The 24,293-nt window shown below is 49.4% G+C and overlaps 1 protein-coding gene across 1 annotated transcript in view; it reads right to left on the bottom strand.

The window, feature by feature from the left end:
- The window catches only part of GGTA1 (glycoprotein alpha-galactosyltransferase 1 (inactive)), a 39,650-nt gene extending 23,165 nt beyond the window's left edge, over positions 1 to 16,485 (bottom strand). The window contains exons 1-2 of the mRNA XM_049773088.1: positions 16,423 to 16,485; positions 1,348 to 1,436 (exon numbers count right to left, since the gene is read on the bottom strand). Coding sequence (XP_049629045.1) covers positions 1,348 to 1,427 — 80 coding nt within the window. The 5' untranslated portion in view covers positions 1,428 to 1,436; positions 16,423 to 16,485. The remainder of the gene's footprint in view (positions 1 to 1,347; positions 1,437 to 16,422) is intronic.
- Positions 16,486 to 24,293: the final 7,808 nt, after the last annotated feature.

Genomic DNA, 24,293 nt, shown 5'->3' with positions numbered 1-24,293 from the left:
CAGAGTGACTGTTTCTTTCAGGTGTGGTCCCTCCGCTGGCAGCCACAAACGTCCTCCTGGCTCTTCCCAACTCAAGTCAAATGCTGATCTGGGCTGTCACTTTGAACTTGGTTGGAGACTACTGAAAAAATTCACTGGGAAAAACGTTGGTGCCTTTTACCTAACTGCATAGAAGGTGAGGTTTGGGGCTAGAGCCATAGCACAGTGGGAGGGATTTGCCTTGCAAGGGGACCACTGGTGTTGGCCCAGATTTGATGCCTGGCAGCCCATATGATCCCCTGAGCATGCCAGGAGTGATTTCTGAACACAGAGCCAGAAGTAACCCCTGAGCACCACTGAGTGTGGCCCAAAAGCAAAAACGAAGAACAACAACAACAACACAACAAAACTCACAGAAGATGAGGTTAAGTGGCCCCAGCACCTGTGGAGTCAAAAGCATCGTGTACTTTGGGAGCAGCTAGCAGACAATCCCTTCCAAAAATCTCTCCAGCTGGAACCTCGGAGGCCTTGTTGGTTCCAAAAGCACAAAGTGACACATTTGAGGTGAATCCATGGATGCGTATAAAAACTCAGAAATGTTCCATCCAGCTTGCTTTTCTGAATTTCAAAAACCCACACCAAGCAACACCCAGATGTTTTGGAGAGGCACAAATGAATCACCAGGGACAAGGTCTATTTTATTGCAGAAGTCAACAACATGAATTGCAATTTTTAAAGTCTGAAGATATTTCAAGCTTGCAAAATCAGGGTAGAGTTCTCATAGAATTTCTCTCTGAAATTTCTTAAGGCAAGTTCCCTCTTTCATCACACAATAGTTGAAAGTGAGATTCAGAACTTGAATTGGACTGGCCCATTTCTGGAGCCCAGTTCAAGGTGCCATATATAGGATGCTGGAGATTGAATCCAGGTTGGCCATAGGCAAGGCAAGCATCTTCCCTGCTGTATTATCTCTCTGGCCCAAGACCGAATGATTTTTATTTTTATTTTGTTTTTGTTTGGGGGCCACATCTGGTGATGCTCAGGGATTACTCCTGACTCTGCACTCAGAAATCACTCCTGGCAGGCTTGGGGGACCATATGGGATGCCGAAGATTGAACCCATGTTCATCCTGGGTAGGCTGTGTGCAAGGCAGACCCCCTACCCCTGTGCTATCACTCCAGCCTCAAGACCAAATAATTTGTAAAGATCATCCAGGACCTTAAAGACTATCCAGAAATGGTGGGATCTCTTCTTGATGGTTTAATTTAGTCCTAATTTAATTCTACCTGTTGATTTGGCTGATTTGAGCTGTTAGTTTTGTCGGGGATTTCATCCACCCACATCATATCCTCCCATCCCATAATTACCTGTTGATATATTCCCAAAACACAACCAGTACAGTGGAAGCCAACAGCATAGAAAGAATCACTTTTCCTTTGATATTCATTATTTTTTCCTGCAGGGAAAGACGGCAAGAAAAAAAAGGGGGGGGGAATAGATTAAATAAAGTCAGAATAAATCACGAATATTTTTTGTTTTGTTTTTGTTTCTTTTGTTTGTTTGTTTTTGGTCACAGCTGGTGACGCCCAGGGGTTACTCCTGGCTCTGCACTCAGAAATTACTCCCAGTAGGCTCAGAGGACCACATGGGATGCTAGGAATTAAACCCAGAATGAATACGTGCAAGGCAAACTCTCTACCCACTGTGCTACCACTCTGGTCCTAAACCATAATTTAACACTGCTTCTCCCCACATGCTCTCTAAAAGAATATGTTTAGGGATACTTAGCCAGAGCTGAGGAGAGCATTCTTCCTTTCATCACAGTCTTTATAAGGATGAGTGAGGCCACCAAAGAAACGGAGAGGGTGGCCATGTTGGGAAGGACACAAAGCCACTCAGGGACTCAAGGGACCAATTCTGACATATCAGGTCTCCTGATGGATGGATATGGGAGGGTTTGAGGACCCAAGGACTTGATCCCCCTGCAGGTGACTGCAGACACCCAGACCATTCTTCGTTATGCTCTCTTGATAATAAAGACCCTTCACCCCATCTAGATCCACCCACCTCCCAGGCCCCCACCCCCATCCACTGCTGTCTCCCACCAGACCACAAACAGCCACTGGCAAACTCTGGTGCTTTTACTGGCAAGGGGGGTGGGCAATAAATAGAGTTCAGGGGAACCAGAAGCCACTCCTGGAATAGTTCACAAAGCTGAACGATTTGAGGTGATGAGGTGCTGCTCTGGTCCCATGCGGTCAGGGACCCCCATGATTACACCCAACAGTTCTTGGGAGGTTCTAAGGCTGCACCTAGTGGAACTTGGGGAGAATGTGTATGGTGTTGGGGTCAAACTTGGGTCTTTGTACATGCAGAGAATGCTTCCCTGAGCCAGATCTCTGGCACATACAGAGTTGGGGGCCCAGCAGCTATTCTTGGCTATTCTTGGCTCTGTGATCAGATGTGACCACTAGCAAATCCCAGGGACCATATATTTTGCCCAGGAATCGAATCAGAGTCAGCAGGATGAAAGGCAAGTGCCTTAGTCCCTGATTCATCTTTGTGGTTCAGCACAAATATTTTTACTTTAATTGAGGTGGAAGGGAGGTGGAAGGGTGCTGCGTGGGAAACAGCAGGTAAGGAAATATTTAGATTCCAGTGTAGAGGAAGACATAGGAAGGGAGTGACTTGAAAGATTCCATGCAGGGGATAAGGACAGGGTGGACAAAAATAAGGTCACTCAAAGAACAGCCTCTATCTTCAGTGACAGGTAACAAATCTGCTTGACCTTGATAAAAAGCAAAAGCCAAAAAAATTAAAAAAAAAAAAAAAAAAAAGGAACATGGGAATAGTTTGTACAGTGGCCAGAACACTTGCCTTGTACATGGCCAATCCTGGTTTGAGCCTTGGCATTACATGTGGTTCCTCAAATACTAACAGGAGTAAGCCTTGAGCACCAAGCCAGGAGTTAGCCCTGAGCACCACTGGGTGTGACCCAAATCCCCTATCCTCCTCAAAAGACATGATAAATTTCTCTTTCCCCAAAGTAGCTGCTCCAAGGGAAGGATGAACAGGGAGTGGGGCCTGAGCAGAAGAACGCAGAAGGAGTGAGGAAAGCAGGTGGTGAGCCATAGGTAGGAACTTGTAACCTGGAGATGCATCCATGTGCATGATCCTATCACTCCAGTCCTGTGGAAAGACCAACTATTGCAGGGTACAGAGCACAGATAAGGGGAAGGATTAGCAGATCATGGCAGTGGCTCAAGAACAGGGTGGCCCAAACTCAAAAGGCAGCAGAGAAAGTGCAATTAAGACCAAGAGGGGACTCTTTCCGCCATCTTGGACTCCCATGGAGGCCTGGACTAATTAAAAGACAGAAATGGCTGGAAGGCTGTGCAGTCTAAAGCCATTTTTGCTGGCTATAAACGGGGTCTCCGAAACCAAAGGGAGCACACAGCTCTTCTTTTTTTTTTTTTTTTTTTTTTTTTGTGGTTTTTGGGTCACACCCGGCAGTGCTCAGGGGTTTTTCCTGGCTTCGTGCTCAGAAATTGCTCCTGGCAGGCACGGGGGACCATATGGGACGCCGGGATTCGAACCAATGACCTTCTGCATGAAAGGTAAATGCCTTACCTCCATGCTATCTCTCCGGCCCCATGCTCTTCTTAAAATTGAAGGTGTTTATGCTCAGGATGAAACCAAATTCTGTCTGGGCAAGATGTACTTATGTGTACAAAGCAAAGAACAACACTGTGACTTCTGGTACAAACCTAACAAAACTAGAGTGATCTGGGGAAAGGTAATCCGTGCCCATGGAAACAATGGCATGGTCCGAGCCAAATTCCGAACCAACCTTCCTGCTAAGGCAATCGGCCATAGAATCCGTGTGGTGCTGTACCCCTCGAGGATTTAAGATTACTGAAAAGCAAATAAATAAAATGTAGATACTTTAAAAAACAAAAAGACCAAGAGGGGACCACTGACTACAAGAGTTGGAAATGACCACTCTGGGCAAGAACTAGGAACCGAAAGGAAGTAAAGTGATAAGCATGATATGTCTTCTGTGACAGTATCACAAACCACGATGACTAAAAGGGGAAAAGGGAAGAGAGAAAGAGGGAGTGCCAGAGAAGCAGACTGGGGTGGATGTGGGGGATAAGAGGAAAACTAGGGAAATTGGTGGCAGGGAATGAAGAATGATGGAGGGATGGATCTTAGAATATTGTGTGACCACAATTTAATTATTAACAACTTTTTCACTCTATCTCACAGTGATTTAAAAAAAATGTTCTAGGGTGGCAGAGGAGAGGGAGAGGCTCCTTCAAAACACTGCAGAGATGGATTGAAGTCATTGATAGTAGTACAGGGGGTAGGACATTTGCTTTGCATGCAGCAGAACTGGATTTAATCCCCAGCACCAAGTATGGTACCTGAGCACTGCCAGGAGTGATCCCTGAGTGTAGGACTGGTGTATATCTGAAATAAAGAAAAAAAAAAATGCTGCAGAGAGATGGCAATAAAATTCAAAAATTCAATTAAAATTGAATTTACCTAAGTCAGGGGTCTCAAACTCGTGGCCAGCAGGCTGTTTGCGGCCCTCCGTACAACATTTTGTGGCCCTGCCCTAGAGGAATCTTTTTTTGTTTTGTTTTGTTTTAGTTGTTTGGGTCACACCCCCCAATGCTCAAGGCTTACTACTGACTTTGCACTCAAGGATCACCCCGACTTTGCCTCCTGCAGCCCCCAGGTCAATTGAGTTTGAGACCCCTGACTAAGTGATAGTATGGTGGTAGGGCATTTGCCTTGCATGTGGCCAACCCGGGATGGATCCAGGTTTGATCCTTGGCATCCCATATGGTCCTCAGGATTTCTGAGCTGGATTTCTGAGCACAGGGCATGGACTAATCCCTGAGTACCACCAGGTGTGGCCCCCAAACTAACTAACTAAATAAATAGAAATTAAAGTTCATGTTAGAAATGAGAGAAGGAAGAAGGCAGGCTGCAGGTGTGGCAGCTGGTCACCTGAGGGACAAATTTTGCTTGGGGTTAAGAATTTAATTTCTGGGTGTAGTAGGATATCTGCCTTGCAGGAGCCCAATGCAGGATCAATGGTGATTTGATTCCTGGCATCCCATGTGGTCCCCAGAGCTTGCCAGAATCGATTTCTGAGCATAGAGCCAGGAGTAACCCTGAGTGCCATAGGGTGTAGCCCCAAAACAAAAACAAAACAAACAAGAAGAATTTAATTTCTTAATCAGAATGTTCTCTGGATGCGCTAACACCAGAGAGTAAGAACACGCAGGGATCCCATTCACATTAGTGTCACACAAACTCAAATATCTTGAGTCAGCTTAACTAAAGATGTGAAGGTCCTGTACAAAGAAAACTACAAAAGCCTGCTTTAAGAAATAAAAGAGGACACAAGGAAATGGAGACACAGACCCTGCTCATGGATTGGCAGAATTAACATCATTAAAATGGCAATACTCCCCAAAGCATTGTACAGATGTAATGCGATCCCTCTAAAGATACCCATGACATTCTTCAAAGAAGTAGATCAAACACTCCTGAAATTCATTTGGAACAATAAACTAGAGAAAAACTTAAAAAAAAGTTTTATGTGTATGGGCATCATATTTCCTCAACTTTAAATTGTACCACAAAGCAATAGTTATTAAAACAACATGGTATTGGAATAAAGACAGATCCTCAGATCAGTGGAATAGACTTGAGTATTCAGAGACTGTTCCCCAGACATACAATTATTTAATTTTTGATAAAGGGGCAAGAAATCCAAAGTGGAGCAAGGAAAGCCTCTCCAACAAGTGGTGTTGGCACAACTGGTCAGCCACTTGCAAAAAAGCAAACTCAGACCTTCGTCTAACACCATGCACAAAGATCAAGTCCAACTGGGTTAAAGACCTTGACATCAGACCCCAAACCATAAGGTATATAGAACAACATGTAGGTAAAACATGAGTTTGAGACTAAAGGCATCTTCAAGGAGGAAACTGCACTCTCCAAACAAGCAGAAGCAGAGATAAACAGATTGGATTACATTAAGCTGAGAAGCTTCTGTACATCAAAGTAAATAGTCCCTAGGATACAAAACCCACCCACAGAATGGAAGAAACTATTCACCCAATACCCATCAGACAAGGGGCTAATATCAAAAATATACAAGGTACTGACAGAACTTAACAAGAAAAGAAAATCTAACCCCATCAAAAAATGGGGAGAATGAGATGTGGGATGCATGCTAGAAACAGGGTGGAGGGAGGACAACCCTGGTGGTGGGAATGCTCCTCATTCATTATCACTATGTGCCTTAAATATTACTGTGAAAGATTTGTAATTCACTTTGACCATAATAAAAATTTTTTAAAAGGGCCCGGAGAGATAGCACAGCGGTGTTTGCCTCGCAAGCAGCCGATCCAGGACCAAAGGTGGTTGGTTCGAATCCCGGTGTCCCATATGGTCCCCTGTGCCTGCCAGGAGCTATTTCTGAGCAGACAGCCAGGAGTAACCCCTGAGCACTGCTGGGTGTGACCCAAAAACTAAAAAAAAAAAAAAATTTTTTTAAATGGGGAAAAGAAATGAACGGATACTTCCTCAAAGAAGAAATGCAGGTGGCCAAAAGGCACATGAAAAAAATGTGCCATGGGGCCGGAGAGATAGCATGGAGGTAAGGCGTTTGCCTTTCATGCAGAAGGTCATCGGTTCAAATCCCGGCATCCCATATGGTCCCCCGTGCCTGCCAGGAGCAATTTCTGAGCATGAAGCCAGGAGTAACCCCTGAGCACTGCCGGGTGTGACCCAAAAACCACAAAAAAAAAAAAAAAATGTGCCACATCACTAATCATCGGGGAGATGCAAATCAAAACAACTGTGAGGTACCATCTTATGCCACAGAGATTGGCGCACATCACAGAGAATGAGAACAAGCAGTGCTGGTGAGGATGTGGAGAGAAAGGAACTCTTATTCACTACTGGAGGAATGCCATCTAGTCCAACCTTTATAGAAAGCAATATGGAGATTCCTCCAAAAACTGAAAATTTAGTTCTCATATGATCCAGCTATACCACTCCTAGGGATATACCCTAGAAAAAAAAAACAAAAACAAAAACAAAACAAAAATGCATTCCTCAGACCTATATTCATTGCAGTGCTATTTACACTAGTCAGACTCTGGAAACAACCAAGATGCCTTTCAACAGATGAATGGATAAAGAAGCTGTGGTACATCTACACAATGGAATATTATGCAGCCATCAGGAGAGATGAAGTCATGAAATTTTCTTATACATGGATGCACATAGAATCTATTATTCTGAGTAAAGTAAGTCAGAGGGAGAAAGATAGACACTGAATAGTCTCACTCATCTATGGGCTTTAAGCAAATAAAAAACATTATTGTCAGAATCCCCAGAGATGAGGGCCAGAAAGACCAAATCACCATATAAAGCTTACCACAAAGAGTGGTGAGGGCACTTAAAAAAAATAACTACACTAACAACTACCATAACAATGTTAATGAGTAGAAGAAGTAGAATGCCTGTCTCAAGTATAGGCAAGGGGTGGGGAGGAGGAGATGAGGGGCATTGGTGGTGGGAAGCCTGCACTGGTGATGGGGGGTTGGGGGGGGAGTGTCCTTTGTATGACTGAAACCAAATTAATATCATGTTTGTTATCATGGTGTTTAAAAAAAAAAGAAAAGTAAATAAAAGAACATGCAGAGAAAACTGCTAAGCAGGCAGGTGGACATAAGGGAGTGAGGCTGAGAGATGTGGGTGGGGTGTGGGTGAGTGTTACTGGTCAGTGATCTGGGCTGGACAGAACATTTCCTGCCCAGAAAGGAAAAGAGGAGAAGGGCACCCAGGGAAGGAGAGGGAACAGCAAAATGCAACCCTGGACTGCTGGAAGCATTTGAGGAAGACTTCCTGCTCTGCACATAGGAACCCTGGGCTCAACCCCCAACCCCCCATGGCCCCTGTGCTGAGGCCAAAAGGATGAAGGAGGAATGAAGAATAGACACCCAGAAGTCGAGAGGGAATTGCCAGCCACATGGCTCTCTCGTCAACTGTCACCATCTCTGAAGTGACACTCCACCAGGACTGCTTAGGGACGCCCTATGTTTGGGTTTCCCCAGCCGTGTGTCTGCCATACACCACTCAGGAAGGCAGCGCCTCAGGGAATCCCTGCACAGGGCTTTGGTCCTTCTAGCAAGCAGGCTGGAGTGTCCCAAGAGGCAAGGGGGATCGCTGAGCCCCATATCCAAGTGGCTTGTACTGAGCTGACCTCAGGAGGCCATTCAGGTCACTTGGTAAGCGATGATGACCCTGGATGTGGGGCAAGTTCCACATGCAGTGAACTGGTTCCTTTCCAATTCTTTCTCTGGTTTTGGGGTCACATAGTGACAGTGCTCAAGGGTCTGCACTCAGGAATTACCGTATTGCTTGTAACATAAGACACACACTCCCAAAAGATGGGGGAAAATGTCTGTACATCTTATGGTGTAAATGCTGACTCCAGTGATGAGTTCTTGGGGTTCCCAGAAAACTAGAAGAAAACTCGAAACTTAAACTCTCTCCATTTGCTAATGACAGTCATAATGACTCTTGATGTCACGTTGACTGCTATTCACTTAACACGGTTGAAATATTATTCTGTTATAGTTTATTAGATAATTTAGTACACCATTGGCTTCAGGATGTTTTTTTCTTGTTTTCCTCATCTAAAAACTGTGTGCATAAGTCTTATGGTCAGGAGCGTCTTATAACACAAAAAATAAGGTACTACTCCTAGTGGCACTCAAGGGACCGTCTGGGATGCCCGTTCTAGAAACCAGGTTGGCACCTTATCCACTGCTCTATCCCTCAGCTCCTACTTTCTGGGCACACAGTGAGGTCAGTGGCCTAGTCCTGTGCCACGCCCACTTCATTACTGAGTCCAGCTAATGTCTCAATAAGGACACTCCAGTCACTCTGCCTTAAGAGGATGAGCTGTATGGAGAGAGAGAGGCCGGAGCTAAGCTGGGCAGCGGAGGACACTCTCCACCCACTCTCCACTCTTCCACCAGGCGCCATCCTGCAGGGGAGCCTCACTCTGGAAGGCTTGTCCAGGGAGGACGCAGCACAGATGGCCCAGGGTCTGGCCCTGCACATGGGAGGCTGCCAGCGGCTTAGCAGCTGTGCTGGGAAATCTGTGCATCTCTGCACTCCGTCATGAGGTCTGAGTGAGGTCTGAGTATGAAAGCAAACAACTCTGGGGTGAGTTTGTGGCTGCCCTTAGCATGAGCTACACACAGATACACACACACAAACACACACACCTCACATGCCCAGAGATTGGAATGACTTTGTGACTGTCGCTAGGATGAGCTACAGACAGACAGACACACACACACATACACACACACACCACGCCCAGAGATTGGAATGAGTTTGTGGCTGCCCTAGGATAAGCTGCACACACACACACACACACACACACACACACACACACACACAGTGCAGGCTAGTAAACTGTGTGGGCTCTGGAATGAGGTGTAGACATTCGGGTCCCAACGTGACTGCACATGAGACTGGGTAACCCCGAACTTGTGGCAACACCAGGCCAGCAGCCCACGCCCACAACTGTGCTGCCACCCACTGCCCTGCTAGGCTTGAAAACTGGGATCCCTGCTGCCAGCCCTCCAGTGGGCATCCGAGCGCCAGCTGCCTGAGATGTGTTTATGATCAGACTCCACCATCACCACCACCACCACCCCAACCCCAGCGAGACTGTTTAAACTTTGCATAAATATTGATGTTGTATTCATGGGCGCTGCCACACTGTGGGTGTTACATAATAGATGACTCAGAATTCACATTCTCCCTCCTCCGTTCTGCGTTTTCACAACTCTGGGGGTCCAAAACCAAGACTGGGAGCCTGTCATGAAGACCATGGAGTGAGTTTCCTCATCTGTTAAGATGAGGGGACTAGGGTGGGGACCTAGGGGTTGAGAGGGCAAGAGAAACAGTGTAGCAGTGGCATCTGCCTCGATGCCAGTGACCCTGCTTTGATGCCCAGAACCGGTCTGGCTCCCCCCACCATTCTGATGCAGCCTTGAAGGCCTTCAGACACCATGGGGGGTGACCTGGGTAATCCCCAGCACTGCAGGATTTGAGCAGCTCTTCACGGAGCTGCCCCCTGGTTGGCAGCAGATATCTGAGAGGAATTCTTGGGGCCTCCAGAATGCCACTCGGTGCTGCAAGTACATTGATAAACTAAAATGAGGGCAAGAATGACGATTGATTGGGGGAGATAATGTCCCCCCAATACTATTAGGGCTTCTTGCACTGTATAAATTCACCTCCAGATGCTAGATTTTCTTAAGACTGGATCCATGAAGCAGGCAATTGTTCAGAGGACCCCGGGAGCTAGCCCAGAGCCCTCCAGTACCTAGCAAAAGGCCTCACTCACAGCATCTTTGCAGGGCAAGGAAGGAGGGTTTTAGGGTAAGACCGTGTTGTACAATGCATTGTGGGTAGATGCAAGTGAGAAAATGGGACCATCTGTCCTATATCTCTTGCCTGATTCAAAGACTGGAGGTAGATGAGGGGGGCAGAAGGAGGAGGAAGAGGATGGAGAGGAAATGGAGGAAAAGAAAGAGAAGGATAATAAGGAGGAGGAGGAAGAGGAGAAGGAAAAAGAAGAAAAGGGATAAGGAGAAGAGGAGGAGAAAGAGGAAAAGAAGAAAAATGAGAAGGAAGAAGAGGAGGAATAGAAAAAGGAGAAGGAGGAAGAGGGGTGAAGAAGGAAGAGGGGGAGGAGAAGGATCTTGCATCCTCTTCTCTCAGTGTGTTCGGGTGCAGGGGGCCCTGCCTGCCAGACACAGATGGATGTGAGGTCCCAGCCCCCAGACTTTGTCAGCACCCCCGCTGGGGTCCAAACGCAAGTGTCCCCCGAGTAAGGAGGGCAACCACAGAACCAAAGATTCCCCTGGTCGAGAACGAGGCTTCTTAGACTGGGGCACCCCAGCTAACGGGACTCACCACCTCACTCCCTCTCCGACAGGCAGGCGTGTGCCGCTGTCATGCAAGAATGAGCAGCAGCCCCGGAGCCCTTTTCTCTCGGGCCCTCAGGATCTGGGCTTACGCCTTCCCTGGACTGTCTCACTCGGGTGAAACTTATACTTGGGAATTGTCCTTTAGCAAAACTCTAGAAGCGTCTAAGATGCTTCTTTTTTTTTTTTCCGGACAAAAGGAAGCGCTGGGCCACCAGTCGGGCCTAAAAGCCCTTCTCTGATGCGTTTGGCTCTCAGAACCTCTAAACACACTGTGCCCTTGGAAAGAGTCGACTCTTAGCCACCAGCCCGGAATGGGGCTTTAGCTTCTCGGTCCCCCTCTCTCGACCCCGGGAACTGCAGAAACCCGTGGCAGTAGTGGCAGGAGAAGCCACGGACCCACAGCTGCTCTGCCAAGGGACCACCTGCACCCACTCCTTTCCCTCAGTATCATCACTGGCTTATGGTGTCTCAGAACCACTCACTCCTAGAACCGCCCCCGCATGGCCACCCCCGCAAAGCTAGTTGGGGCTCCTGGAACACAAACACAGATGGATCTAAAGCCCAGAGAGGGGCCGAAGCAGTAGCACAGTGGTAGGGCGTTTGCCTTGCACACGGCTGACCCAGGAAGGACCCAGGTTCAATTTCTGGCATCCCATATGGTTCCCTGAGCCTGCCAGAAGTGATTTCTGAGTGCAGAGCCAGGAGTAACCCCTGTGCGTCGCCAGGTGTGACCCCCCCCAAAAAAACAAAAGAAATAAATAAAATAAAAATAAAGTCTAGAGAGGGAGCAGCTATAAAGGAACCACAGGACAGTTCTGGTCATTTCCCCACTCCCTCTCCTCCTTTTCCAATTTCCCTTCACAGGAGTGTCAGGGTGGCCTGTGGCCCCATGGGCCTGACCCGAAAACCCTCCCCAGACGATCACTTCCCAAACACGCATGCTGGTACACACACACACACACACACACACACACACACACACACACACGCACGCACACACATTCTCAGCGTGTCTTCCAGCTCCACCCTCGCTGGCCCAAGCCATCCCTTCCGATAGAATTCCTCCGGAAAGGAGTTCCAATGGCCCTGTTTTCAGGGGCAGGTGCCACGCAGCCCAGTAACAGTCCTCAGAGCTCTGGAAAAGCCATTATGTGCAGAAGCTGGGATGGCGGAAAACAAGGACTGTGGACAGATGTCAAACCTCCCTCGTTCCTGTGAGCCAAGTTCCTCTCGCTGTGGGCTCTGCCTGACCAGCCCCACACTTGTGAGCCCAGCTGTCCGGGGTGGCCAGGGGGTTTGGGGGCAGCGCAGAAGGATGTAGGTGGGTGCATGTAGGATCTAGGTAGGTATAGGAGGATCTAGGTGGGTGCTGCCAAGGGAAACTAAAGGGGTGTCACTGTGTTGGATTTGCACAAGACGCTCTTGAACCTCCAAAAGCCCAAAGCAAACAGGAGTGTGGGGAGACCCAGAGCTCAGGGCAGAAATTAGATCAACCCCCCTTTGCCTGCACAAGAAGAACAGAGTTTTCTGGCCAAGCTAGTCTCTATTCACAGCACCCTGGCCAGGACTCTGAAAGGACAAGGGCCCCAGAGCAAGTGCATTGTGCCCGGGGTCAGGGAAGGGCGCTAATGAGGAGGGTGGGGGGTGCGCCATAATGCAGGGGGTCAGGAAAGGCATGTGGGGTCTCCAGCTAGACTGTGCGGGCGGTGCAGGGCGGGCGGTGCAGGGCGGCAGCCTCCCTCCCAAAGCTGGCTGCAGCCCGAGTCTCTCCGGCCCTGAAACTATTCTTGGGTCTTGGCATCCAGGACAGAGGTGAGAAGCCCCCCACTCACACACCCCCATCACAGATAGGGGTAGGCATCTGAGAATAAAGGACTGCTGCCCCTTACCATCAGGAGCTCCTCTCCTTGTCTTCAACGGCATGTCTGAAGTCCTTTCCCTCCACACCCCTTCCCTCTTACCCTCTCCCCTCTCCTCACTCCTTTCCCTCTCCGTTTCCCGTCTTTCCACCTTCCTTTTCCCACCTTCCTTCTCCTACCCTCCTGTTCCCTCCCTTCTCTTTATTTATTCCTTCCCTTTCCCTTTATTTCTCTCTCATTGCTTTATCTCACCCCTTCTCATCTCTCTGTCTCTCTGTCTCTCTCTCATCTCTCTCTGTCTCTCTGTCTCTCTCCTCTGTCTCTCTCTGTCTCTCTCTCTGTCTCTCTGTCTCTGTCTCTGTCTCTCTCTCTCTCTCTCTCTCTCTCTCTCTCTCTCTCTCACACAGTCACAGGGCTCTGCTTTCTATTGAGCTGGTCTAGACCTGGAATTCTGATGCCCAAAAGTACATGGGGATGCGAGGGCCCCCACACTCCAATGGATAAAAGAAGAGCTTGTTTAGGGGAACAAGCCCAAGTTTCAAGACACAGGAGCCTCGCTTTTCCTTTGATTTGATTTATCTTACTCCACTTTTAAAAATAACCAGAGGAGCTGGAGTGAGAGCACAGTGGTTAGGGTGCTTGCCTTGAAGGCGGCCAACCCAAGTTCGATCCCCGGCACCCCTTAAGGTTTCCTGGGCCAGCCAGGAGTGATTTCTGAGCACTGAACCAGGAGCAAAGTAACCCCTAAGCACCATCAGATATGGCCCAAACGCCAAAAATAAATAAAATAAAATAAAATGGGGCCGGAGAGATAGCATGGAGGTAAGACATTTGCCTTTCATGCAGGAGGTCATCGGTTCGAATCCCGGCGCCCCATATGGTCCCCTGTGCCTGCCAGGAGCAATTTCTGAGCCTGGAGCCAGGAATAACCCCTGAGCACTGACAGTGTGACCCAAAAACCAAAAAAATAAAAAATAAAAAATAAAATAAAATAAAATAACCAGAATGCAGACCCTAGTGTGAAAACACAGCAAAGAAACATAGTTTGTCACAGCCAGCCCCATGGGAAACACCAATTGAGAAGCCAACATGCATCAGAAACCACCTACAGTCCAGAAACAAAAGAAGTAAAGGAAAGACTGCTGGAAACCAGAGCTGAATAATCCTCTGACTCCGGCCGGCCTGACGTAAGAGCCTCCTTTCGAGGACTAAGCCCTCACTCCCAAGGGGTGGGGAGAAGAGGGGCCAAGGGGGCACCTGTGTCTGGGGCTCAGGTACAGCCGAGCTAGAGGCTTTCCTACCTGACAGCCTCCCCTTGTTGAACACTCCAGGCCTCCCCTTTGATGTCCACTAGGAGCTACACCAGACCCGACAAGGCTCCCTGCTCAGGGTCATGGGCATCCAGCCTCAGAGCTCCCACATCACCCAGGAAGAGCCCAGCTGCACCCCAAGACCCAGAGAGAGTCCAGACACCAAGTGGATTCTCTGTACTCTGGTCAGATACCCCTGGGCAAAAAAAACTAAAACTAAAACTATAGATTCTTGGATATGGTGTCAGTATGAATCTGTAAAGGTGGAAGGAAGTTCTAAACTCCCAGCAAGACCAAGCAGCCATAGAGGCAGCCAGGCAGACGAGCCTCCCCCACTGTGGAAATGACCCCTTAAAATCACAGGGGGAAGACCATGCAAGAAGCAGGCACAGCAGGTGGTCCAGAGAATGACCCATACTAGGGGCCTTTTCATCACTGTATTAGAGTAGATATTTGTCTTTTTAGCTGGCATGTGTCTTCCTCAGAGAATTTGCCACTTTTGTGCTTCTGTTGTGCTCTCTCCTTTTACAATCTAAATATACCCTCCCTGGCGCCAGAGCAATAGCACAGGGGTAGGGCGTTTGCCTTGCACACAGCCAATCCAGGACAGACAGTGATTCGAATCCCGGCATCCCATATGGTCCCCCGTGCCTACTAGGAGTGATTTCTGAGCACAGAGCCAGGAGTAACCCCTGAGCGTCACCGGGTATGGCCCAAAAACAAAATAAATAAATATACCCTCCCTGATAGGTTGAAGAGATAGTGCAGAGGTAAAGGTGCTCTGGACAGCCAGCCCAAGTCCATTCCAGGCACCCCTAAAGGTCTCCCAAGCACTGCCAAGAGTGAGCCTTGAGCACAGACTATCAATAAGCCCTGAGCACAGCCAAATGTGCCCCCCCCCAAGAAAAACCCAAAAAATAAATATATATGCATCTATAACTTCCAACAAAAATACTGGATTTGCAAATTTACCTTCATTCTCTGAAGGGCAAGGGAAACAGCTGGAAGAACTAGAGAGCATGGCTACAGATGTGTAGGAGACCCAGGTTAAGCCCCAGCACCAGCTGGTTCCCCAAGTATAGCAGAATCAGTCCCCAAGCACCAGAGTGTGATCCAGAAAAACCAAAACCAACCAGAAGAACTTTGAGTACATTTGGGGCTCTTGGATCCTTACAGTAGAACCAGGGCAGGCCCCAGATGAAAGTTCGGACCAGCTAGGAAGTTTCACTGCATCTCAGACCACCTCAGTTTTACAGATGTGAAAACAGAGGTTTGCCCAAGGTCACACAGCACCAAGGAAGTTCAGGACTCAGAACTAGGGAGCTGGCCCCTTCACCACTCCAGGAACCAAGAACAGGGACTTGGGGTGAGGGGTCAAATCTGTCCTTAGAGTGGCTGGGGTTATGGGGAGTCCTGGCCTCTTCTCCCTCACCTCCTCTGGGCCTGGCTCCTCCTTAGCCTCTTCCTCATTGCTGAAACCTGGGTTCTCTGCACTCCGACAGGAAAGGGGGTACATGGCTTCAAAAGTGGACCTGCTACTTTCTGAGGCACCGAGACAAGCACCAAACCATCTCCAAGCATCTGGATGGGCATGACAGGGAAAGGCTCCCTGGGCAAAAACAAGGCAGGAGGGTGGGAACACTCAAGGTGGGCTGTTTCCAGAACCTTCTTCCTTTAGATCAACTGGAGTCAGCCCAAGCGGAAGAAAGGAAACTCAGACTAAATACAGGATGAGCCCATCACAAAAGAAATAGTCTGAGATCCTCTGTCTGGCTCGTGCTTTTTCTTCTGGGAAGCGAAAGCTTGGCCCCTGCCAGCCCTTCCTGGCTGCCAGTGCCAGAGTTTTTCCAAAAGGAATACAGCAACGCCAATGAGAAGCTCTGGTCCTGCAGCGTGCCACCCCCACTTCCACCCCAGGCCCCGAATCTCATCCTCCTGCCCTTGCTTTGCACTTAGAAGTCTGCAGAGAAAACCCCAGGCCATGGAAGTCTGGAGCATTCTGCCAGGCAGTCAAAGAGCAGAAACTTCTAAAGATTTCGCCCCGCAGCCAACATTTCACCGGCTCCCACTTCCTTCCTCCACATCAGCTGGGACCTGAGCTGGGGACTTTGTCTCCTTGCAGAACCACTTGAAGAGACTGGCAGGAGGGGAAGGGAAGCTGTTCCCCTGGGCCACCCTCCACCACCCAGGTAGAAGTAAATCACTTCTGGCATTTGCACACATACCTCATCGTTGCTCGTCTCCCCAGAGAGTGGAAAGCGGACCCTAAGGCCCCACTGGAAAGTCAGATCTGGATTCCGCCACGGAAGGAGGCCGGGCTGGAGGGGAGGTACCGAGTCTCGGCTCCTGTCAAAAGAATAAACAGCTGTTTCAGGAAGAGGGGGAGCAGGTGGACCCCGCTGCAATCAGGGGAAATGGGCTGTTGATTCAGGCTGTTGACTCAGAGCGACAAGCCACAGCAGAACAGCGGAGAAGGGCTGAGGGAGAGTTTCGCCTGCCTGGCACCAACACCACCACCACCCCACCAGCAGCAGCAGCAGCAGCCCAGCCTCCTGCGCGGAGCAGAGGTGCAGGTCCAAACGAGGCCCGTCAGAGGGGAGATGTGCGCACACATGTCACCGACTCCTTGGCAAACGTGGGAACTGCAAAGCCTAACTGCTCCAAGTGAGTGGTAGCAGCCCAGAGAAGTGGGGGGAAAGCACGCACACAACAACAGGAGGAGGAAGGGGCGGGGTGTGAAGGAGCCTGGATCTTTCCAAAGCTGTCCCAGTGTTCCCCAGTTCGCCTCTCCTTCACAGGGTGTGCCGCCCAAGCTGCTCTGTTCCAGCACCTTCTCTAGAGAATGCCAAACAGGTCCCCAATGGCTCTGACTACTTGGGAAGGTCAGAGGAACCCAGCCCTTGCTCTTTGGCTGGATAACACTTAACCCTTCCCACACCCACTTCTGTTCCCTAAAATAGAATTTTCCAGCCTGCTGGAACCCTCCAGAGAGCAGATTTTCAAAATAGCAAAAGCGCTAAAACTTTAAAACAAAACAAAACAAACAGATGAAGTCATTCTTAGAACCCACCAAGTCAAACAGAAGACACAGAGAAAGTTTGGCCCAGCAAGGAAATGAAGCACAAAGCTCTCATCTCTCTCTCTCTCTCTCTCACACACACACACACACACACACACACACACACACACACCACTCAACAGCTCTCCCAGAGGCCCTCAAAGCACTATGTGGAAACCCCATGCTAGGAGAGGAGATTCCTAGCCCAGGCAGGAAGGAGGCAAGTCTAGCCCCATCCCTCGCTCCAGCCTAATCTCGCCTTGCTTTGCACTGAGAGGTCTGCAGAGAAAACCCCAGGCCATGCATAGTTCTGGAACATTCTCTAGGCAGAACTTGTAAAGATTCCCTTCCTCCCCTTCCCTGCTTCCCACTTTCATCCCCTATTTGTGGCCCACCTCCTGAACCCCCTGCCTGGAAGCACTTCCAACAACCTACCTAAGTCTTTCCAGCTCCTACTCAGATTGAATCAGCACTTCCCTTACCACCCAGGGCTGCAGCCCCAAGAAAACGAACCGACGGCTACAGACACAGGGACTGGAAAATGCGTCCATCCACACACTGACACCAACCCCGAATGTCATCATTAGAACACACAGGTGGAGGGTCTGAAGGAAGAGAGCAGGGACCCACCCTTCACCAGCACGTGGCCAGGAGTCCGGATCCCAGAAACCCATGTACGTGCACCAAGAGGTAGTCTGCTGTCTGCACCCTTTCACCCCAAAACGATTTTCAGGCACATCCCAGTCAGGAGTGTGAGCAGCACCAGAAATGTGTGGGATCCCTGCAAGCAGGACAACGGAAAAAGCTGTGTGGGCACCACAGTCAGGGCGAGTGTCCCTCCACCCTCATCCCATGTGTGAATGCCGCAGCCGAGTGTGCTCCCTCTTCGTTAGCACACCGTTAGAAAATGTGGGGGTCCAATGCCAGGTATACCTGCAACCCCATCCTCAGTCATTCCAACATCAACGCCATCGGCAACACAGGGGAAGGGGGAGAAGGGTTCAAAAGCGACGTTGCCTCAGAGACTGGCATCCATCAAAAAAGAACAAAACAGCCAGTGCAAAGGTACAGGGAAAAAAGGAACTCTGATTCACCGCTGCTTGTTGGCTGGTTCTGGTTTTCTGGAAAATAACATGGACATTTCTGAACAATGTAGGAACTAGCCCAGTGCTGTATTTCTTGGAATACAGCCTATGGACCCAAAATCAAAATGGAAAAAAGACATTCGCACCCCTCTGTTGTTTGCAGCACTATCCACACCACAGTAGCCAACATCTGGAAACAGGGCTGGACCGAAAGCACAGTGGTAGGGCATTTGCCTTGCACGTGGCTGTCCTGGGATGGACCCAAGTTTAATTCCTGGTATTTCATATTCATACGGTCCCCAAACCTGCCAGGAGTGATTTCTGAGTGCAGAACCAGGAGTAACCCATGAGCGCCGCTTAGTGTGGATCAAATACCAAAACAAAAATCTGGAAACAACACAAGCACCCAAGAAGAGATGACTAGAGAAAGAAACTGTGGTAATTCTACACACTGGAATATTACTCAGCTATAGAAAAAATCAAGTCATGCAATTTGCTGCTCCATAAAGAGACCTGGAGAGGATCATGCCGAGTGAAGTTAGAGAGAGAAAAAGACAACATAGCATGATCTCTCTCATATGTGGGACACAAAGAATCAGAATATTGAAATAGCGAATGCCCAAAGACGATAGAAACAAAGTCCAGGGGAACTAACCTGCAGTAGGAAGTGGTGCCACGTATGACCATGGACAGGGAGAGGACGACTATGGTGGAAGGACTCTTTCAACTGGGAGGAGGAAGTGGAGGTGGAGGTGGAGGAGGAGGAAGAGGAGGAGCAGAGAAGTGGTCAAGGGCTAGGAAGGAAACCCTGTCAGCAACAGCATTGTAAACCATGTGTAAACATAGGAGCCGGAGCAATGGGGCAGCAGGAGGCCTTTGCCTTGCACACGGCTGACCTAGGGCGAACCGTGGTTTGATCCCCCAGCGTCCCATATGGTTCCCCAAGCCAGGAGCGATTTCTGAGAGCAGAGCCAGGAGTAACCCCTGAGCGTCACTGGGTGTGGCCTAAAAATAAAAAACAAATAAATAATGAATAAATAGATGAATAAAATAAAATAAGAGTTTGAGGGCTGGAGCAACAGCATAGCAATAGGGCATTTGCCTTACACAGCCAACACAGGACAGGCCCAGGTTCAAATCCCTACATCCCATATGGTCCCCCGAGCCAGGAGCAATTTCTGAGTGCAGAGCCAGGAGTAACCCCTGAATGCTGCTGGGTGTGGCTCAAAACCAGTCAATCAATAATTAAAGTTTAAAAAAAAATGAAAGTCATTTAAGGGGCCGGAGAGATAGCATTGAGGTAAGGCATTGGCCTTGCATCTGGAAGGATGGTGGTTCCAATTTAGGCACTCCATATGGTCCCCTGAGCCTGCCAGGATCCATTTCTGAGCGTAGAGCCAGGAGGAACCCCTGAGCGCTGCTGGGTGTGACTCAAAAACCAAAAAAAATTAAAATTTAAAAAAAAGTTAAAAAAGAAAAAAAGAAGTCATTTAAAACAGCACAGGCAACGTCAAAGCCATGAGGATGCAAGAGAATCTGTCAGTCTAGAACTGAGCAGGAACTGTTCTGAACTGTTTCAGGTTCCAAAATAGCTATAAATAAATACATAAATAAAAAGAAATAGCTAAGACCAGCCTTCAGGGTCACCTAAATGGCTGCCGGAGAAGGTAGAAGAACTTGGTTGGGGAACTCAGGGGACTTCCAATGGGGAGACGACTGGCCTGAGTCATGCTGGAACTGGGGGAGCAGGGGAAGCACAAATGTGTCTGCTTTGTACAAACTCATCACGAACGTGACTTTTCCAGGTGTAGGTTAAGAAGCAAAAGGAGCACATAGCCAGCATTTGGTTGAGGTCCTGGACGCCCTCCCAGGCACCCCACACTCACACAGCCAGACCCCTTCCTGCTGGGAGCTTTCCCTGGGCAAGGCCACTGTGAGCCTACCCTTCCCTTGGGCTCTCCACCCCAATGCCAAGCACTGCAGTTTTCCAGGGTCTCCAGGATACATCCCTCTTAAAAACCCAGGAAGCCAGGAAGGAAAGAGTCAGTTTATTTTCGTTTGTTTGGATTGGTGGGGGAGGGTGGACACACATTGGCTGTACTCAGAAGTTATTCCAGGCTCTGAATTCAGGAATCACTTCTGGTGGCGTTCAGGGGACCATAAGAGATGCGGGGGATCAGGCCTGTGTTTGGGGACCAGAGAGATAGCACAGCAGTAGGGTGTTTGCCTTGCATGCAGAAGGACGGTGGTTCGAATCCCAGCATCCCATAGGGTACCCTGAGCCTGCCAGGGGCGATTTCTGAGCTTAGAGCCAGGAGGAACCTCTAAGCGCTGGCGGGTGTGACCCAAAAACCAATAAATAAATAAATAAAGTTTAAAAACAAAACAAAAAACTTGATCGGCTGTGTGCAAGGCAAGCACCCTAACCATTGTGTTATCACTCTGGCCCTGGAAAACAGACTTTGGGGATGAACTAACACTCATCCTGCTGGCTAGTACACAACGTTCGAGGCTTCATGCGTGGGTCTCCACTCCAGAGTGGTTTACAGAGCTGCTTTCCCTGAATCTCATGGGTCCCAGAGATCACCCACAAAATATCAGGGAAGGGAGAAATACACCAGGGCTGACCCTTCTCTTGGGCCACCTTGGGTCAGCAGAGCAGAGCTGGGTGGGTTAACCAGAGTCTGACCAAGCCAGAATCCGTGAAGGAAGAAAACTCAAGTCGACGAGGTACCACACGCTTTTCTTCCCTTCCCAGGAGAGATTGAGCTCCGAGACTCACTCTCAGCCATGGGGCACATGCCTGCTGGGGGGTCGCCTACCTGGGGAGGCAGCCTCCAGAGTGGCTGAGCCTCAGGCGTGTGGAGCTGCCCAGCACACGGGTCAGTGGCTGCCCAGGGAAGGGTTTGATCTGGGCCCAAGCCAAGAACATGCAAGGGCCAAGGTGGCCGCAAGTGGGTGGGATGGCCCTGGCTGCAGGTCCCAGGTCACTTCCTGCATTGGAACACGCAGCGTCACACCCCATCTGCTTCTCAGGGGTGTGTATGTGGGTGGGTAAAATGTTCTTGGCAGAGAAAGCCGGACACAAAAGCCAGCCAGGGTTTGGCTCCTCTTTACTCCTAAATATGTCGAAATATATATACATATACACACACAAACACCACATATATATTTTTCCCCCCCAGTTCCAGGTTTGAAACTAGCAACTCACATACACAAGGCCTGTGCCCTACTACTGAGCCATTTCCCAAGCCCATAAAAGACATTCCTTTTTTTTTTAAATAAATTTTTGTGTTATTTTAATACTATCTTCAATTAAACACCATAATTACAAACATGTTTGTTGTTGAGTTTCAATCATAATTTTTTTTTTTTTTGGTTTTTGGGTCACACCCGGCAGTACTCAGGGGTTACTCCTGGCTGTCTGCTCAGAAATAGCTCCTGGCAGGCACGGGGGACCCTATGGGACACCGGGATTCGAACCAACCACCTTTGGTCCTGGATCGGCTGCTTGCAAGGCAAACGCCGCTGTGCTATCTCTCCAGGCCCCAGCCATAATTTTTTTAAACTTTATTGATTGACTGATTGTTTTTTTGGGCCACACTCAGCAGTGCTCAGGGGTCACTCCTGGCTCTGCTCTCAGAAATCGCCCCTAGCAGGCTGGGGGACCATATGGGATGCTGGAAATTGAACCGGGACCTTCCCAGGTTGGCCGCATGCAAGGTAACCACCGTACTGCTATGCTCCGGACCCCAGTCATAATTTTTTTTTAATTTTTGGAAGAGGTAGGGCTTTGGCCCACACACCACAGTGCTCAGGACTGACTCCTAGTTCTGTGCTTTAGGATTCCTCCTTGGTGGTGCTCAAGGGTTTCAAAGGTAGTGCCAGGGATCAGACCCAAGTCTACTGCCTGCAAAGCAAGTTCTTTACCCACTGTTCTATCTCCATGGCCTCAACGCATTCACTCATATTTGCCTTTGCTCACAAGTGATTGAACAGTTTGAGTGTATTCATGAGTGAGAGACAGACAGAGACAGAGACAGAGAGAGAAAGCTTGCTCCCAGTGTGTATAAAAGAGAGGACCAGTGAGCAGTCCCTGGGGTCAGAGCAATGACAGGATGGCACCAATCCAAGGTGCCACATTCAAAGGTGTTTCCAGCCAACGAGTAACAAGGCGTAGACTGAGTGAGGTAGAAACAGATCAATCCCATTAATCCCACAGGGGGTGACCACATAGCAGATATGAGCAGCCCCATGATCAGAGCGATAGCCCAGTGGGGAGGTTATTTGCCTTGTATGTGGTCAGCCTAGGTGGGAAAACCACAGGAAGGTGGGGGACTGTCGTGGAGAGAAGTAAAATCTGAGTCATTCACCCAAAGGAAGACAGCACCTACCTCCCAGCATCTTTCCCTCTCCCGGTCCTGTGCCTGAGAAGGGAGGCCCAATGGGCATGTTGATGGACGTGGAACGAGAGGGACAAGGTGAGACAGAGCTCACAGTCCATCAGCCTGAAGCCTGGGTGGGTTTCCCAAGCACTAGGACCTGGACCTTGTTGGATGCTCCACAGACATCTTTGGATGCATGCTGAAATCCAGGATCAGGTGCATTCGGGGAGTGGAAGACATGGAGCAGGTCTGACACAGGCGAGAGTGAAAGGGTCTTTGTAAAGCAGGGCTCCTTTGTCCGAATCAGATCAGACTTGGGTTGAGGGGCCGTAGAGACGGTACAGCAGGGAAGGCCATGTGCCTTGCGTGCAGCTGACCTGCAGTCTCTGTCTTAGCCAAAGGTAAGGCTATTTTATTGTGGTCTGTTAGGGGGCCCAGTGCTCAGGGATACTCCAGGCTCAGTCCCTGTGCTCCTCCGAGCAGTGCTCAAGGTGGGATAGAGACCACATAGGACTGGCAATGAACCCCGGGGCTCCATCATGCAAAGTGTGTGCTCCCGCCCTTTGAACACCTCCGCTGCATGGGGGGCAGACGGTGTGGTATTGGAGACTGAGTCAGGCTTCTGCTGGGCTGCCACTGACCTGTGTGACAGCGACACTCCCTTTCTCCTTCCCTGGGTATCCTGTGGCACACCAGGTGCTTTCCCAGCTCCAGGCTTCTCCTCAAGAACTGCTCTGAATCTAGTTCCTCAAGGAAGCTGAGTGAAGCAGGGGCAGAGGATCTTTAGAAGCCAAGGGGAACATGGAAGGACTGGGCCTTCCTTCTGCCTCTCAGGGCTGCAGATGTGGGCCCGAGGACCTGGGTCTGTGAGGAAGTGGTTCTGAGAGGAAGTGGTTCTGTGTGGACTCGGGTCTGTGTAGACAAAATTTCTTTTTCTTTTTTTTTAGTTTTTGGGTCACACCCGGCAGCACTCAGGTGTTACTCTTAGCTCTATGCTCAGAAACCGCTCCTGGCAGGCTCGGGGGACCATTGGGATGGGATGCAGGGATTTGAACCACTATCCTTCTGCATGCAAGGCAAACACCTTACCTCCATGCTATCTCTTCGGACCCAGGCAAAATTTTCTGAAGATGTGGGTCTAAAAGAACATCAGCTCTATGGGAAGGTGGTTCTGTGAGAACATAGGCTGGAGGATGTGGGTCTTATGAACATGGGTTTGTGAGAACGTCGGTCTCTGAGAATGTAGACCTGTGGGCCAGAGAGGTAACACAGCGAGAGGTAGGGTGTTTGCCTCGCATGTGGCTGACCGGGAGGGAACCAGTTCGATTCCTGGGATCCCATATGGTTCCCCCAGCCTGCCAGGGGAGATTTCTGAGTACAGAGCCAGGAGTAGCCCCTGAGCACCACTGGCTGTGGCCCAAAACCAATCAATCAATAAAGTTTTTCAAAAACAAGAATGTAGGGCCGGGAGAGATAGCACAGCGGCGTTTGCCTTGCAAGCAGCCAATTTAGGACCTAAGGTGGTTGGTTCGAATCCCGGTGTCCCATAGGGTCCCCCGTGCCTGCCA

The sequence above is a fragment of the Suncus etruscus genome, chromosome 5 (assembly GCF_024139225.1).
Source record: "Suncus etruscus isolate mSunEtr1 chromosome 5, mSunEtr1.pri.cur, whole genome shotgun sequence".
NCBI classification, from domain to species: domain Eukaryota; kingdom Metazoa; phylum Chordata; class Mammalia; order Eulipotyphla; family Soricidae; genus Suncus; species Suncus etruscus.
This window is presented reverse-complemented; position numbering and strand designations above follow the sequence as displayed.